General features: G+C 54.8%; 1 protein-coding gene across 3 annotated transcripts in view; it reads right to left on the minus strand.

The window, feature by feature from the left end:
• Positions 1-18,377, minus strand: part of TMCO4 (transmembrane and coiled-coil domains 4) — an 85,478-nt gene that overhangs the window by 22,883 nt on the left and 44,218 nt on the right. For all 3 annotated transcript variants that reach the window (XM_059376457.1, XM_059376456.1, XM_059376458.1), the window contains 2 exons: positions 17,605-17,741; positions 14,749-14,833 (listed from right to left, as the gene is read on the minus strand). In XM_059376457.1, coding sequence (XP_059232440.1) covers positions 14,749-14,833; positions 17,605-17,741 — 222 coding nt within the window. The remainder of the gene's footprint in view (positions 1-14,748; positions 14,834-17,604; positions 17,742-18,377) is intronic.

Raw genomic sequence — 18,377 nt, forward strand, 5'->3', positions numbered from 1 at the left:
AGGCCTCCGGCTCCTGGTTTGGGGTTGGATCAAGATCTCACAGAGCCCCAACTCGGGTTCCACGCTCAGTGGGCAGTCTGCTTGAAGATTCTCTCCCTCTGCCCCTGCCCCATTCATGCTCCCCCTCTCTCAAAAAATGTCTTTAACAATGAGAGGGACAAGTCAAGGGACCCTGTGGGTGGCACAGAGGCCGGCTGTGGGAGTCTTCGCTTGCATCTGTGTCACTGTGGACAAGCTCCCCGGGCTCTCTGAGCCTGTTCTCTTGAGCAGCAGGGATGGCCTGGCACTCCCTCCCCCGCTGCTATGACGGCTGATGATAGCTGTCCTCATGCTCCAGCTCCAGCCCCGGGAACTGGAGTGAGAAAAGAGGCCGGGACAGCCTGATGGGCGGGTGGGCGCAGTTGCAGGGGGAGTTGCCGAGGGACGTGGAGGGAGTGTGGCTGGCAGGGAGGTCCTGTCCCCTCGGAGATGCCCGCAGGTGGTGCTGGCGACCTCTGTGCCCTGAGCCCTGAGCAGTTACAGTCACAGGGGTGGTCTTCTCAGCAGGACTCTGCTGACCAATGGATAAATAAACACAGCAGGGAAAGAGCCGCTAAGATCAAAGACTCGAGGCGGGTGCCTGCATCCGGGTCTCTGCATTCCATTTGGCAGGTCAGGCTCCTGAGTTGTGGGCGCTGCTCACCTCTCCAGCCTGACTTTTCCCAGCTTCCCGGAGAAACCTGGGCTCCGGATGCCTGCCTTCCCTAGATCGTCCACCTTCCTCCCTCTGGATCTTTGCTCTCGCCAGTCCTGGGCTCGGAGGCATCCGGTCTTCCTCCCAGCTTGTCAAGGCTCATCTTTTCTTCCAGGCCTGCCTCTGCCCTGAAGCCACCCCTGCCTTCTGGAAGGAAAGCCTCTCTCCTTTGAACTGCTTAACATTTGGTCCATGCGATGTAGCATTTGGTACTGTTTTTTTTTGTTTTTTGTTTTTGTTTTTGTTTTTTTTAATGGTATCTATTCTCCTCCCTAGATTATAGGCAACTTGAGGGCAGCAAACTTGTCATGAGACGCAGCATAAGAAGGGCTCACAGGAAATGGTTTGGAGTCAGATGCGCCCGTGTTAGTATCCCAGGTGGGGCTGTGTGTCATCCCAGATTACTAGCTGTGTGTCCTTGGACAAGTCGCTTAACCTCTCTGGGCTTCAGGCCCATCCGTAAACATGGGAAATTCAACACCTGCTTCCAGGTGTAATAATGCCCACACCTTCCAAGATCGAGAGGGGTCCTGTTCTGGCCAGCACACGGCTGGTGCTCCACGAAGATCAGCTCCCTTCCCCACACCCCACCTTGGAAAGATGGTTTCTTGTTTTGGAGGTGAGCTGTTGTTCTCTGTCGAACTTCAGGAGAGCGAGGCAGGGTGAACTAAAAACCGTGCTTTCCACAGCTGTCTGAGCCTGTGATCCAGGCTCAACCACTGTCCCCGAAGCCTCAATCTCTAGCAACTGCTAAATGACAAAACGTAAAATCACCCACATGGAAATGCACCTGGAGACTTGTCACCTAATTAGCAGAGTCTCCCAAACACCTGGCTGCTTGTGAGAGCTCGAGGGACCATCATCTCCCTCTGAGTTTCCAAAGAAGCCCCCGCGCAGACCTTCCTGATAACAGTGAAGCACCCTGGGAAGCTCATTCCCAACCACGACAACGTCCTCATAGCCATTCGAGACCTTTCCAGGGCGCTCAGCTCCTAAAAGTCGAGGGCGCGTGTGGACAGAGTACGTCAGGGGGAAACGGAGCGTCTGGCTCCGCATGGAGGTGGCATCTCCACGCCCCCTCCCGGAAGTGAGAAATCCGCACTCGTGGCTTTCCACGACTTTGTTGGGAAGCTAATAGCGAAATTCCCAGCTCAGTTATAGCAACTGGGTAATAACAGGAGGATGTATAATAAGAGGGACAGCCTGGAGGTTGCTGAATGCCGATTACGTGCCAGCCATTCTGCTGAGTGCTTACGTATGTTATCCCCTTTGCTTAGCTTCTGAAGAAAGTACTATGAGACCCATTTCACAGGCAAGGAGACTGAGGCATAGGGACTAAGGGCCTGTTTGTGGAGCAAGTGAGCGGCAGAACTGGAATTCGGATCCAGGCCAGGCTGTGGGGTCTGAGCTCCTTCTGCCCCAGGCCCTGCTCCCCTGTGTCTGAGTTTCCCGGCCAGCTCAGGCCTCTACTCACACGAACGTACTTTCCACCCCGGATGTTTACACTTATCCGAAAGTTGTTGGATAAATGCTGCACACGGCCCTGGAGGCTATCTGTCCTGAGAAGTCCTGCAAGTCCTTTGAGGAAGGAGATGGAGCTTTGCAAAGTTTAATAAATGGGCATTCGAGAAAATGAGTGACCAAAAGATGGAAGAAATAAACAATAATGAAGACTATTCTAGAGACTGGAAAGGTCAGAGTTCATGAGGGGACATCCCGCACTGGGGCGGCAGGGACAGGGACCCCAAATCTCAGACCCTTCATTAAAATGTCAAGGACAGGACACACTGACTCACAGGAGAGAACGTTTTTATCTTCTGCTGCAAAACAGGCCAGGCCAGTGCTGGCTAAGCAGGCCTGATGATCACGCGCGTCTTAGCTACAAGGAAAAACCCCAACAGTTTCCATTTCAGAATGCTGTGAACTGAGGTGGTTAATTAATATGTAAATCAGTGGGACTTGGGGTTTTTTCTTCCCTGGTTGGAATCCACCTAACCCCCATGGGAGCATGTGTGCTTTCACTGCAGAACGTCTGGGTTCTTCCACGCCTATCAACCGGGGCTCACGCAGAGCATCTACTTACACAAAATTCTGAGTGAGGGGCGGCCGAGGAGGGAAGGAAACCGACAATGGCCATGAGAGGTGGGACCTGTCCATGAGACTGGGGGGTGGGGGCATTTACCAGGGCTGACCATGGCCAGGAAAAGGAACACTCCTCGAGACCATCCCCTCCCTGGCTCTGTGCTCACCACAGAAATTCTGGCAGATCATCTGTTTCCCCAGGAGCCTGGGCAGTGAGCACGGACATCTGCTCCATCTGCTGTCATCAGAGGGTGACGATTATTGGTGACCTAATGAATCAGCATTCAGTTCCCAGTACTGTGTCTTGTGAGTTTGTCTGATGGGACTCTGATCAGCTCTGGGTGCAAAGGAGACAGAATCAGGTTTCTGAAAATCCCAGAAGCAGACCTGGGGATGTGCAGGCTGCTCAGGTGCTGTAGGGCTTGGGGCGCTCTGTCGCCATGCCAGCGGGCCCCCTGGACAGCATTTGAATGTGAGCAGCCTCAGCAGATATCCTGGACAGAGCCTGCTGTTCCCCAGGCCACAAGCCATTGATGCTCAGATGAAACAGACCCGTTCCTGAATTCCTAACCACGCTGGGGCTGAGTAGTAAGCTTCCTGTCACTGGAAGCAATTAAGCAGAGGCTGGTAGACACCATTGACGGATGAGGTCAATGTATGTATGGGGGTCCTGTATGCATGGAGTTCTGAACCAGAGGATTCCGGGTAACCCCTTGGAACCCAGATAGAAGAGTCTGTACTTCCCGGGGTTCACGGGATGGGAGAATGCACTGAGGCCCTTGCTGACCGACCCCAGGGATATTGTGAAATTCTCCTGGATCAGCAAACTGATTAGACTGAATGGTGAGTGGCCCTTCCAATGTTCTAATACTTTCAACACGCAAACCACCTCCTGTATCATAGCCAGTGATCAAGCATTTCCTACGTGTCAGGCTGGTGCAAGGTGCCTACTATGTGCTGTTTTCTTTATCCTCATGGTATCTCCATGAGGTGGGTATCATTAGGTCTATTTTACTCGAGAGGAAGGCTTGAAGAAATTCTGTAGCCTGCACAGGGTCGCAAGGTTGGTAGTGGAACCAGGATCTGAGCCCAGGGCTCTCTGACCCTGAGCCCATGATTTTAACCCTGGGGTATTAAGAACTGTGGCCTTCTACAACTTCTCATAGAGTTAACCCTCTAACATCACGGTTAGGAGGAAGAAGCATGTCTACAAATGGTTAGGGTAGTAGGAAAGACACTCCAGGGGGAGAGGCTGATTTCTAGAGGTAAGTGGGCTCATCTAGTAGGCGCTGGGGGCTGGGGGTGTGGGCTGACGGTGGAGCAGAGAGGCCAGCCCCAGAGGCCAGGCGAGACAAGCCCACCAATCCTTGCCTTCTTCCTACAACCAACCGGGACAACCCAGGTTCTCCGTGTGAGTAAATGTGTTTCAGCAGGTGGCAACGGCCAAAGTCAAGGGTGTCTGCATCCCCAAGAGAACGCAAGCACCTTTCCAAGGGAGTCAGTGGCCTAATCTGCAGCCAAGCCTGGCAGAAAGACCCTGTTAGTTTAGACGAAAACAGCGAATGGATCCCATGTTCTGATGAATCATTCCTGCCCTGGGAGCCGCCGTTGGAAGATGATCCTGTCTTACGGCAAGCTCAGACCAGTGTGTGTTACAGCCTCGGAGAGAGACACCTGGATGAGCGAATGGAGAAGGGACAAAGGCATTCTTGTGTACTGAGGTCCTCTGCGTGGCAAGCACTGTGTTGTCACATCTGCTACATGGAAAGGCCAACAGAGCGCTAGAGTTGAAGCCCGGGCCCGCCATCCGTACGTGATCGCACCTCTGCCCTGTCCCAGGTCCTGTCCCAGGGGCTGGTGACACAGGGGAGAAGGGAAGTCCCTGCCTTCAACCTCTTCACAGACAGAACAGGAGTGTCAATACCTAGACCTTAGCACTGTCTGTACGTTAAGCAAAGTGCTTAGTGCTGCGCCTGGCCCGTGGTAGGTGTTCGATAAACAGAAGTTACCGAAGCCCAGAACCAGCCCGAGAGGCGTCAGTATCCCTATTTACCAACTAGGCCAAAGCTCAGAGGGGGAGTGACTTGCTTTCGGGGACCCCAGAGAGTTAACAGAGTAGCGGAGCCTGGATTTGAACTCGGGTTTCTGCACTCCAGATCCAGTGCTCCTTGATGTCATCTGGCTTGGCAGCCACAGTCCCTTGCATCTTGAAGATCCAGGAAAAGCAATCCAGGGGCACCAGCTTACAGATGGAGCAGGGACTGGGGGGTGGCCAGGACCCACTTAACACACGCACACGGAGTGCAGCACGCCTGGCCGCCTTTTATCTGCGGAATGAACACGCCGACAGGAGGGCTGGCGCATCTCAGACGTCTCGCTGACTATGCGGACAGGGCCAAGGGGCAGGGACAATATGTAATGCCTCTAATTAATTCCCCTCAAATCCTTTTGGAACGAAGAGGAGGATAAATGCGTCAATGAACTGAAACGGAACCGATTTTTTGGTTCACGCGGCCATTTCCTGGCTCAGCCTGCTACCATGAGTCAGCCTGAGCTGGGCTCGCTTTCCAGCTACTTAATTCTTGAAAGCTTTTAGAGCAAACACATGGAGAAATGAGCAATCCGTTACGACCGGGGGCCCAGAGCCTCTCAGCAAGTGCCTGGATGGTGGCTCTTCCTGGCACCAGGCTCTGCTCCCCCACTCCTGCCACCTGCCGGAGCCAGAAATACCCTTGGTTGGCGGGTCCGTCACTCCCCAAGCCCATTCATCCCGCCGGCTGGCAGACGGGCCGTCGGAAGGTGCCCGTTCGTCTCTGGGAATTCTGGCTCCATGCATTTCCTGCCCATGGGCACAAACGTTTGTTGGCAGGTGCACATTCTATCTCAGTTGGGAATGGGTAGGATCATGGCGTGGGGAGTACGCGTGCTGGGTGGTCTGGAAGTAGAGCGACCCGGGTGCCCCGGGTCACTGGGAGGCGGGGCCAGGCTGCGGGGGGCTGTGTGCTGTCCTCTGCAGGCAGCGCTCATGGTGAATGTCATGGCTGCATTCCTGGGCCTCCATGAATTAACTACTAACCTGTATGGGGCACCTCCTATAGGCCAAGACCTGGGAAGGAGCTGAATCCAACAGGCAGGTCCTCCATGAGGCTGACCACCCTCTGGTCGGGGAGGGAGACCCGCAGGCCGTCCAAGCAGAATGGCCCCCACTGAGGGCCTGGGTACTGGGCAGGTACCCCAGCTCGGCCACCTCCCTGGCTCTGCCTTTGGGCAAATCCCTTCAGCTCTCTGAGTCTCTGCCTCCTTCTCCGCCTTTCTGGACAATGGGACGAGGACTGCCCGCCTCGTGTGATGCTGTCGTGAGGCTCGGGGATGAACACTGCTCCACGAGGGCCTAAGCACCACGTCCCACCCCGTCGCGGCCAACACCCCACACAGAAGAAAGCCCACGCTACGCCTGTATCCTCTGAGAGAAAGCAACAAGAGGGTGACCTCGTCAATGCTTGTTCCTAAAGTGTGTGTGTGTGTGTGTGTGCGTGCACGTGTGTGTGTTAAGCATAGCCTTTTCAAGTTTGACTACTTACACCTTTCTGCAAGAAACACCCATTTTATATTTTTTCTTTTTCTTTTTTTAAAAAGATTTGTTTTGCATGGGTGGGGAGGGGCAGAGGGAGAATCCCGAGGAGACTCCCACTGAGTGTGGAACCCAACGCGGGGCTCAATCCCACAACCCTGAGATCACAGACTGAGCCGAAATCAAGAGTCAGATGCTTACCCGACTGAGCCACCCAGGCGCCCCCCAAAACATGTTTTCCTTTCTAATTGCTCCAGAGACTTCCTTCCATGAGGCTATTGTGCACACAATCCTGAAACGATGCTGTTTTTCACCCATGCTCCAAGCAACATCTTTGCCTTAGAATATAAGTGTTTTATCTTATGTGGGTAAGACTACTAAAAGCCATTTGTTGAACTCCTCAGAACAATACGGTGTTTAAGCCACTTGTCAAGAGGGGTTTGAGAGCCACATCCTGAAAAGGTTGTGTCTGAGCTTGCCCTGGGGTTGGGAGAAGGCCGAGAACCTTCTGGGCAGCAAGACAGGGACCCAGCCCGGGAGGCTCTGCCCAAGCAGAGAGGAGTTACCCTGAACCTGCAGTTTTCTTTCTCAGGCAGCTCTGCGGGAAGGACAGCTGATGGGGATCTAAAGCCAAAACATCCTAATGGACACACCTGGAAATATCACTTGGCCTCACACGGAGCCTTCGATGCAAAAGGGAGATAATTATCCTGACCTTAGGTTGTCATAAGGATCAGCTGCCACAGTCGTGAATCAGAGCAGGGCCCAGCTGCGGTGGACGCGAGTTCCCGCTGCATCATTACCAGCTCTGTAGCCTAGGCTAGGTGCTTTATCTCTGTAAGCCTCCATTCCTTCATCTGTAAAATGGGGATAGGTAGACTCTCACAGGATTATCATGCGGATCAAATAAAATGTGGTGTGCATTGTATTTAGCTGTGCCTGGCGCATCGCAGTGCCCGCTGTCAGCTGGGGAGAGGACCAGGAGGAGGAGGACAGGTCGGGGGTGGGAGAGGGGGCTGGATTCTTGTGTTTCCTTCTGTTTCCTGAGGCCAGTGCTTACGGGAGCCCGTGGTCTCCCCCAAGGGCAGGACACTCAGGTTAAGGATGTCAGCCCCCACCTGGTGGCTGCCCTAGAAGTTGGTAGCACAGGACAGTAAGAACACCCCATACCGAGCACCTACTGTGTGCCAGGTGCTTTCCAGATGACTGACGCACGTCACTGCCGACCCTGCGAGACCCCAGCTCGTGTCTCAGACGGCGGGTTACTTGTGAAGATCGGACTCTAAGGTCCATGGGGAGAGGGGCTGTCCTGACTTCCTCACTGCGGCTTCCCCAGGGCCCTGCACCTCGCCCAGCGCACACCAGGTGCTGAATGCGCAGGAGCTGATGGAGTGAATTTCATTTAGAGAACTGCCATATGGCAGGTGTGAGCTGAGCTGCGGAAGGGGCAGAGAGAGTCTGATGCAGACTCCGTGCTGAGTGTGGAGCCTGATGTGGGGCTCCATCTCACGACCCCGAGATCACGGCCTGCGCCAAAACCACAAGTCAGAGGCTTCACTGACTGCGTGCCCAGAGACACTCCCATGTCCCCCCATGTTTCATATACATCAGGGCAGTGGAGATGCCTCAGTGATGGGCAGGGTGCTGGGTCTGGGACTCCGAGGGGACACTCTCACTCCAGAGCCCACTGCTCACAGCTCCTACTTCCCGGTTGGGGAAGGGCTGAGCTGCCCGTCACCGTCACCGTGTGGCTTTGCAGCCCTGTGTCTTGTCCCCTCCTTCCTGCTGTGCCCTGTCTGCTGGGTGGGGACGCTGGATGGCCAGCTGTGGAGCTCCGGGGGCCAGCGGCTTGCCGTATTGCTGGTAAGTGGGTGTGTGCAGCGGGGCTCTGCGGGCTTCCCTGGAGGGGCTGTGAGCAGGTGTGCATTTTTGTGAGCACGTGTGTGTCCGTGTTTCTATTTGTTTTACTGTCTGGTGTGGGTTAAACAAGGGTGGCCACAAGGTGCTGCTGGAGTCCCGCCTGCGCCCTCGGCCTGCCCCGCCCCCAACCCCAAATGCCGGGGAGTCCCAGTCTTGGGATTCAGGCCCTTTCAGCTCCCCTTCGCAGGTGGGTGGGTGCCATCAGGAGTTCCCTCACTTTCCGAAAGAGAAAGGGAAATGGGGGAGGGGAGGTGCTTAGAAACGGCTCTGAGGCCCAGCTTTGGAGAGGTGGCCCCTCCATGTGGAGCCACTGAGAAGGCCAAGGGTGTGAAGCGGCTACACACCCTGGGCCAGGGAGGGGCCATCTGGCCGGGCCTGCCAGGCCACTGAGGTGTGCACAGCTGCAGAGGGTTACCAGAGCGCTCTTGCCTCCTGTCCAGATACGGGGTGGGATGGAACATTACTAACAGGGGGACAAGATCAGAACAATCAAGAATAAAGGCTTTCTCAGGGGCGCCTGGGTGGCTCAGTCAGCTAAGCGTCTGCCTTTGATTCAGGCCATGATGCCGGGGTGCTGGGATGGAGCCCCGTGTCTCGGGCTCCCTGCTCAGCAGCGAGTCTGCTCTCCTTCTCCCTCGGTTTCTATTCTCCCCTCCCCAACTCATGTTCTCTTTTTTCACACTCTGTCTCAAATAAAGAAAATCTTTAAAATAAGTAAAACACAAATAAAATGCAGAGGTTTTCTCAATAAATGTAAATGAGCTATGCTACCAACATAAAAAGGCCTCCCTTTATCCTGCAAAAACTTACAAGCATCTGTGCTCGGCATGAAGCTGAGCAGGACGTGGTTCCCCCCTGCAAGGAGCTTCGAGAGTGGGGGAGGCTGACATGCAGATCCCGCCCCAATGCGTGGTGAGGCTCATTCCTCTACTTGGTTCACTCTCACGGGTCCATCGAGTACCTAGTACATTCGGGCAGGTGACAGGCTCAGGGAGCAGGGATGAGAAAGAGCAGCAGCACCCTGGAGCCCGTCTGTGTTGCGGTTCCTGGCCGGGGCTGCACGGCGGGGAGCCCCAGCATATTGGTTTTGGGAAAGAATTGCCCAGGTAGTTCTGCTGTGTGCTCCGAGGTTACAGTTAATGGGTCGGCGGGACTGACGAGTAAACAGGCAGTTCTTAACGACGCCAGAGCTGGAAAAGATGCTCAGGCAAGAGCAGAACAGTGGCTTAGAGAGACGGTCTGGCACTGGGGTAGAGATCACACAACTCTTAGCTGGACTGCCTGCTCTGCTACCCGCCAGCCATGTGATTTGGGCAAGTTACCTACAGTCCATACTTCAGTTTGCTCATCTGTACAATGGGCACGACACCAGCATCAACCCGATAGGGCTGCTGGGGAGGGTTATGTGAGATGACAGGGTGAAGACGGTCAGATGTACGTGCGACACACAGGCTCCTCGGCACAGACCCTTTCACAGGACCTGCTCAGCTGCTCATTTCTTCCATGATTCAGAGGCTGAGCATCTAACCAATCAGTTCCAGCTGCTTAGCCCGGCGTTCGAGACCTTATACCAGGCTCCTCTCCTAACCATCTCCCACTGTCCCACAGTCTCCTTTCCGGGCTACAAAAATGCTGGGCACCCCGAGAATCCCTCCTTTGCTACGCCAGCCTGACTCTCTGCAATGCCCTTCCCTCTTGCCTCACTGGATGACCCCTGCCCACCGTTCAAGGTCAAGGTCCTCTGCAAAGTATAGCACAGGGGTTGAGAGTGAGGTTTCTGGAGCCGGGTGCCCTGGGGTGGAAGCTTGTCTCCAGCACTTGGGATTTGCGTGGCTTACCCTGGAGGTCTGTGTTTTCTTGTTCGCGAAGCATGGAGTATGGCTACCTCCCAGGGTCGCTATCAGACTGAACGAGATCCTGCACCTAAGTGCTTTCTGTGTGGCAGGGTGCACAGTGGGTCCACACATGGTGCATGAGCCCATCAGCCTGTGCTTGAGTCCCTTGCCCCAAATCAAGTTCCTCCATCTTCCTGAGCACTCAGTGCGAGCCAGGCACAGACGGGGCTGGGGGGCTGGGAGGGTGGGGGATTGGAGGGAGGCTCAGACAGACCCTGCCCACCTGGAGTTCCTGGTCTCATGTGGGGGTGGGGAAATGGACACAGAATGACAAGCTCCTTTATCTACACCGCATTCACTAACGTTCCCTAACTCTAAACTCAGAGTTTAGAAGCAGAAATACTCTGAGTGTCCCCAGATCACAGCATCTCCTCCACATACATCATCTCATTGTCTCTTGAGTAGCCTTCGAGGTAACGGGTATCAAGCCTGTATTCACATGAGCACTCTGGGGTTCAGAGAGGTTAAGTGATTTGTCCAAGGTCCCACAGCTGGTCAGCAAAGAAGCTGGGACCCAAATCCAGGTCTACCTAATACAGAAGCCCCAATTCTTATGGGCAGGCCATGAAGATGCAGGGGAAGGAGCAGTGAGCAGGAAGGAAGTCGCCTTGGAAACCAGCCCCCAAAAGGTTGAGGTGCAGGGACATCTCAGTGTCTCAGCACCCCCTTGTCACCGAGGGGCCACTTGTCTCCCTCCTGGCAGTTCCCTGCCTCACATGCACATACACCAGGGTGACCTCACTTCTGAATATCACAGCCAAATGGACGATGGTAATTAATTCAATCTGTTCAGCAAGGAAATTGAAGACTTGGCTTATATTACTGATCTGACATTAACAAGTAACTTATGCTAGTTGGGGCCACAGACATGCCTTTCTCCTCTAAACTGAGAATGTGTCCTATAGAAGACCATGTCCCTCCAGCTAATGAGGAGCCTGGCAGGTGGTCAGCTGCTTGGGTTGAGGAAGAGATGGCCAAGGATGAGCAAGATGATGTCAGCACAGAGGATGACAATTCTTCCAGAACTCCCAGGGAGAAGCAGATTCAGAGAAGCGGGGGCGGGGGGTGGGGGGGTAGTCTGCAGCCAGTCCTAGACCGGTAGGGGGCCCCACAGTCTGAGTGAGATGCTAGAGGACGTGTTTACCAGGACCCAGCGTGGGGCTGGGTGCCTGACCTCCATGTTCTCCAGCCTTTGCCACTGCCCGCAGGCAACATTAGCCTCTTGCTGCAAACAGACATATGGAGGTCCAGGGAGGCTGTGTCCTTCCCCAGCCCCAGTGACCCAGCCGAGCAGAGTCAGAACTCAGATCCACGTCTCCGTGGGCTGCAAAGCCAAGCTTTCCTCACCCTGGCACAGAGTCTGGATTGCTCTTTGGCAATTTGCTCCTCTCCCCCTCATGGTAGGTAGAACACACTGTCCCACATCCAGGGCTTGGCCGTCGCTTTCTTTGGCCAACAGAATGTGCGGAAAATTAAAAATTGCCGAAAACGCTTTGCCACGCCTTGCATTCGGGGAAAGCACTTCCCCTCTGATCTCTTGAATCTGGTCTGGCCTGTGACTTGTTCTGACCCACAGCATGTGGCGGAAGTGATACGTTCTGGGACCGCCTTCTGAGGTTTTGCCCCGTTCACTCCTGCCTTCTTGAAATGCTGCCCAGAGAGAACCCATGAGGACATCAGGTGAGCCTGCTGGAGGATTCACAGTCTGCTGGGAAGGACTGAGGCATGCCGGGGACCCCCAGCCAGCGGCCAAGCAATGAAGGAGGTCGGCTCCCCTGTTGCAAGCATTCCAGCTCTGGCTGCAACCACACCAGTGAGCCCAGGCGCGAGGAGGAGAGGAACTTCCTAGTCAACCCACAGGACTATAAGAAATACCCAGTTATTTGCGTTTTAAGCCACTAAGTTTGGAGAGGTTGTCTGCAGCAATGAACAGCTGATACGGAATGGTGGTAAAGACAGCACGGCCAGAGGTCTAGAATGTGCATGTGTGGTTTGCCTTGGCCCTGGCCCTCTAGTGCTCTAACCTGAGAGGAACATGCCCTGGGGGGCCGCTGCCCCATTCGGCTCCACCGTGACACTCGCACATGGGGCAGATGTGAGCGCAGCCTGCAGCCTGGGGCCAAGCCTGTCCAACCCATGGCCAGAAACAGAGCCTGTTCTAGAACAAGCGAACCACCGTAGATCCTGGAACATGGCAAGGGTGTGGTGTAACCCTGTGAGTTTGGGGGTTAGCTTGTTACCCAGCATTACCCCGGCAGAAGCTGACCGGTACACCTGTCTTGCCTCTCTTTAACCCACACATTTTAAGCAAGAGTCCTGTGTCCTGCATGAGAAATGCCAGCACCTAGTTTTCCTGAGAGATTCTGACAGCCCTGTTATCATTTGCATAAAGTCATAGGAGCAGAACATGACATGATGTTGGCGACGTCAGTGGTGCGGCTGTGGTTCCAACAAAGCCCTTTCCCACAGGGGATCAAAGAGCTGAAGGCGGGGAGACACGTGGGCCTCAGGGGGTTCCTCCCAGCTGTCCAGAAGGTCCCAGGCAGATTATCTGTACTAGGAAGAGCTGCAAAGGCAGGGGATTGATGACTTTCTGACTTGCTCTGCTCTGGTGATATCTAGTTAGGGGAAGAACTTACAGAGAATGTATGACGTTCTCTATGCTGGAAGTGGAAAATCACCAGTACCAGAGCCCCAGATTCAGCCCTGCTTCCTGGGTGGTTTCTGCCTGACCTCTGACCCCAGCCTGAATTTTCCTGGTGCAGACAGCTCCAAGTTGACTCCCCAGGCCCTTCTGGATGGTGGTCCCAGGTTACCCAAAGCTACTGGAAACAGGACAGAGGCGTCTCCCCGTTGCTTAGCGATGCAGACAAAACCAAGTGACAAGGGGGCTGTTGAAAGCTACGAGGGAGCAGGGTACGATGTGGGGGGGTCCTCCAAAATGACAGAAGATGAAGCCTCTTCTGCAGGGCTCACCCACAGGGGCTTGGGCCATGGTCAATGGACCATTCCATGGTCAATACCAAGGACAGCACACCCGCCTTACTTGTGTGACCAGGAAAATAGCTCTGGTCCCCAGTCCAAGGTGGGGAGACATTTTAGCAAAACAGAAAGAACAGGAATGAAGCAGACCCCTTAGCCCCAGGGTCTGTCCCACGCCCTCTGGGGATGCCAAGGATGAAGAGAACACCAGTCGGGCCGGTCTGGCTCCCTCAGATCCAGCCAACTGCGAACATTCCCCCCACTCCTCGCTTGCTGGCAATGGGTCGGCAGTCGGGTCACATGCTCAGGGGGAGTGACCGGAGGCCATCTTCAGGGCTGGCCTCAGGCTGGCAGCGGCTCTGAGAGCAAAAGCTGCAAACAGACATCCCAGAGCGCAGTTTGGTCAACAAGGGAGGGCTCTACAAGGTGTGGAAATGCTCTGTGTGGAGTCCCTGGAAGCAAGCACGCAGGCTGGGTATTACAACTCCATTTTATGGGTGGGGAAGCCAAGGCCCAGAGAGGCGTTCCTAGAAAATCCCCAGGGAGACGGCCGGGTGAACCCCTCTCTGCCGCCCACCCTCTGCTCCTAGGCCAGGGTCATTATCAGCTCCCTCTCTTGCCTCAGGGGCCTGCTGCTGCTGTGCTCCACCAGGAGAGGGGGGAGTCTGGGTCCCGCAGACTGTGGGCCATTCCAAGAGCCCCAAGCTCTACCCCTCCCTCCCTGAGCTGCCCCCCGCTGACAGACCTGCCCGAAACTGGCCCTTCATCCTGGCACCCCTCCCACCCAAGGTCCAGAGCAATGGCACTCAAGCTTCCCACTGTCCCAACACTCAAAGTGCGTCATTGGACAGCATGAACACACACCAGAGGTGGTCTGGTGGCTGGAATGATGGCTTCCCCAGAAGGGACATCCACCTGGAACCTGTGGATGAGAACTTCTTAGGAAAAGGCATCTTCAGATGTAACTGAATTATGCAAATGTTATAAAGTTAAGGATCCCGAGATGAGATCACGCTGGCTTTGGAGGGGAGGAGTGGCGGTGGCTAAACCCAACGACACTGTCCTTACAAGAGAAGAGAAAGCAGGATGGAGAAGAAGACAGGTCAGGACAGAAGCAGAGAACGGAGTGAGGCTTCTACAAACCAAGGAGGGCCAGGGACTGCCAGGAGCTGGAAGAGATAAGGAAGGACCGTCCCCTAGAACCATCAGAGGGAACGTGGCCTTGCCGATACCTCTCAGTTTCAGACTTCTCATCTCTCTTCCCTCCCACTCAAGCACACACGTGACAACACCAAGGCCAACGTCATTATTATAGGACCATATAATCATTACTATAGGACCATTATTATAGGACCAGCCCCTCAAATTTACAGTACAAAAAAAAAATAAAACCAATTTCCAAATGACTTAATGGTTTTGTCTATTTTCAAACCACTTTTAACTTCTTACTAGTATCACCAAGAACTGGGAAGACATTCCCAAGGCTCGTGATCCCTGGCCCGGAACCTTCTGCCTGAGGATGACCTTGGGAAGCGTTTTCATTTGTGACAGTAAGCCAGACTTACCTTTCTCCTGAGCCATCTCTTGCAGACAGAAGTAGATGACCCTGGCTCCCAGGCTAAAGCCAATCAAGGTGACAGGTCTCTGGCCCTGTGGGAGACAGGACACAGGTGTCTGGGTGGGGGGACACTTGCCAGTTCAGCATCGGCCCTGATGAGGATGGCCCTTGTACACTCCTTAGTGCTTGCCTCACGTTTAATGAATCATGCATCTGCTACCCCCACCTCCGATGGTCCCGGAGCTCTGATGTCTTACTCGGGACAGACAGGGCCCTCATTCCTGCAAGAATCCACCTGCTGCTGGAACTGCTTCCTCCCAGGCTAATAGGCAGCCTCTGGCTGGGTTAATTCCTTTTCATCGCGAACCATTACCCAGCCACTGTCTGTCTCTTCTTCCCCAGGGGACAGGACACATCTATTGGGTGGCAGACGACGACACTGAAGTGGGATATGCCAGGGAGAGGAGGTGGCGGTACCCCAGGCTGTGACGATGGGGACCCAGGCAGGGACATGTGGGGGAGAACTGGTCTGTTTCCAGAGGGGAACATGGGACTGAAATATTGGCTTTACATAAGAGAAGGTAGTAAGTAGTCACAGAGAGGGATTTTCTAACTAAAGAACTTGTAGGAAAGGCAACTGCTAAGAGGAAGAAAGTTATGGGGGATAGCGGTGCCAGTTCTACATGGAAGGAGGGGACAGGAGCAGGGGGGCTCCCAAGGTCTGGTCTGGTCCCACAGTCTCTTCCTTTTCCTTGGTTTTGTGCCAGTACATGAAGATTAACCTTCCCCCCGTGCTGCCCCCACCCCCCGCCATCTATGAGGACAGGAAACCCTTGATCAAATAGTAGCCAATTCTGCTGGAACCATGGCAATGGCTGCTCATCCCCACCCCAACACCTGCTCACCCTGCAAAGTCCCTGCTAACAGAACTCCTGAGTTTTGCTGGTGCACAGCCCTCTGGCTGGGAACAAAGTCCCTCCGACTCCCTTACAGCTAGGGAGGCCCAAGGACCAGAAGGGACGCAACAGTGTGACTTCCATGCCCCTCACTCCGCTTTCCTGCCTCTGACTCTCTGGGATGGGGAGGTCGTGCCAGCAGATCTGTCTCGGACCAAAAGAGAGACTGAATGCAGAGGATATGTGGCCATGACACTGAAGGAGTTGGGGCTCCTGTACTGCAAAGCCGTCCATGTGGGAGGCAGAGTAACAGCCCGCCGAGAATGGCCCCATCCAAACCTTGGGGCCCTGTGAATGCTGTCTTAGAGGACAGAGAGGGAGGCAGGAGGGTCAGAGTGAGACAGGTGACGTGCTGGCAGAAGCAAGGAACAGAGAAGCAGATTTGCAGATGCTGCACTGCGGGCTTAGAAGCTGGAGGCAGGGTGCTACCAGCCAAAGAAGGTAGGTGGCCTTTGGGAGTTGGAAAAGGCCGGGCTGTGGGTGCTCCCTGGAGCCGTTGTCAGGGACCCGACGCTGCAGACCCACGGGAGACTCCTGACCGCGGAGCTGTAAGATAATACACGTGGGTTGTTCTAAGCCCATGGTCATGCGTTACGGCAGCGAGAAGAAGCGAAGACACACACGTCATCCTGGAGGCTGAGAGCCGGCTGTTCCACGGGAGAGGACGAACGCCCGCCTTGTTGAAGCCAATACCACTCTGGTCTTTGCCTTACAGCCAAACCTGGCGCAGGACTGCTCCATTGCTTCTGGCAAAGACACAGCGATCGGAGGGAGGGTCTATTCCTCAGTTTACCCACTGTGGCGGAAACTGCTCATTGTCCCTCAGTATCCGTCCTCCCCTTTTCCTGTAGCTGAAGGTCAGCAAGGTTCACGGACACACGGAAGACAGACGGCCTTCCCCTGCTTGTGCACCCGTAGGAGTGGTCCTAGGACCAGGGTCTGGCTGATGAGACGTCAGTGGAAATGCTACCAACCAGGCCTTTGCTCTTTCTTCTTCGACCCTTGCTTTCCCCTGCTGGCTGGGGCTGAGGCTGACATCTGGGACCACAGGGTCCAGACTACGGATAGCAGAGCAACACACCACAAGGCAAGTAGGTCTCTTCACCACGGCAAGCGCTCCGGTGTAAGACGGCCTCCCTCAGCTTTTCCTTGAGAAACAGACTTCCGCCTGCTGGAAACCACCGTTGTGGTTCCAATAATCCTAACCTCACAGTCATCTCTGAAATGCTTCTCCAAATTTTGGTCTCCATTTACTCAAATTCATCTTGAAGGGGGCAGTTTCATTTCCCTGGTAGGTACTGGATTCAGATTTGGAAGTTTTCCAATTTCAGATTTATTTATTTATTTGAGAGAGAGAGAGAGAGAGAACACGCGCGCACATTAGAGCATTAGCAGGTGTGGAGCCGAGGAAGAGGGAGAGAGAGTCCTCAAGCAAACGCCCAGCTGAGCGCAGAGCCTGACGTGGGACTGACCCTGGGACCATAGGATCATGACCTGAGCTGAGACGAAGAGCTGGTTGCTTAAGTGACTGAGCCACCCGGGTGTCCCTAAATTTGAAAAGTCTGATAGTTATTTATCTTCCTGACCATCGTACACGGTATTTGACTAAAGATCTGCTCAGATGCTCACAGGAAGAAGCACCTGGCCTTGTCCATGCCCGCAGATGTCCGCTTTTCAGTGCTTACCTAACCACTGGCTAGAAATGCACAATCTCAGATTCTCCTCTCACTGGTTCATCCTGGGATACTTCTGGGATTGAACTAAGGGGCAGTGAAGACCGTCCACCCCCACAAAGCCACTAGACTATCTCCAAGTGGCTTGTCTCTAGGGCTGACGTCTGTGCACAGGTCCATTCGCTCACCTCCCCTCTTGCCCCTGCCCCACGTCCCATGGCCAGTCCCAGGTACCTGCTGCCGGGAGAGTAGGATGTGGGCCAGGTGCTTGCCAACCTCTGCTGACCGGTGGAGACACACACCCCAGGGGTTGTCGATGACGTTGGCCACAGCGAGGAGTGAGGCTGGCCAGGTCAGGGCAGCCACGATGCCTGGGGAGGCGGGACATCAGTGAAGAAAGCAGTGTGGGGAGGCCCTTCCAGGGAAGTGAGGGGCTGGTTAATGGAGGCTCAAGGGAACGCATGCAGAACCTTGAACTTGGAACCTGTGAGTTTTCTAAGGGCTGCCAAACTGCTAAGTAGCAACAAAGCAAACTGCACCTTGTGCGGGATTCCTGGACTAGATTCCTTCTGTCCAAGCCTCTGTCATGACTGGGATTCCGAGGATGGCCTGGATTTGTCCCTCCACCCTGTGTCCTCCTCCCACTTTGTGCTACGCTCTGCAGTGCCAGTCCCGTGCCGTGCCAGCCACACAAGGCTCCGCCGTGGGACTGGCTTTGGCCAGCGAGACCTCAGTCGATGTGAGGCTTGGGATGGTTTTAGGGCAGCCTCTCGAGCACTCCTACAGCTGGTGTGGGCTGGCCGGCTGACCCCAGGGGAGGGTGACAGACGCATGGCGCAGAGCCGAGTTGCCCTTGCTGCCCCCGACAAGGCCAGCCCAGATCACTGGTCGGTCGGCTGATCCACAGCCTCCCTCAGCCGTGTGAGCAGGGCCCGGTATCAGTCAAATGAAGCCTCACGACTTCTCTGCTGCTGTGAGAAATGAGTGCTGTCGTAAGCTACCGGGTT

This window comes from Mustela nigripes, chromosome 14 (genome assembly GCF_022355385.1).
Source record: "Mustela nigripes isolate SB6536 chromosome 14, MUSNIG.SB6536, whole genome shotgun sequence".
In the NCBI taxonomy this organism is placed as follows: Eukaryota; Metazoa; Chordata; class Mammalia; order Carnivora; family Mustelidae; genus Mustela; species Mustela nigripes.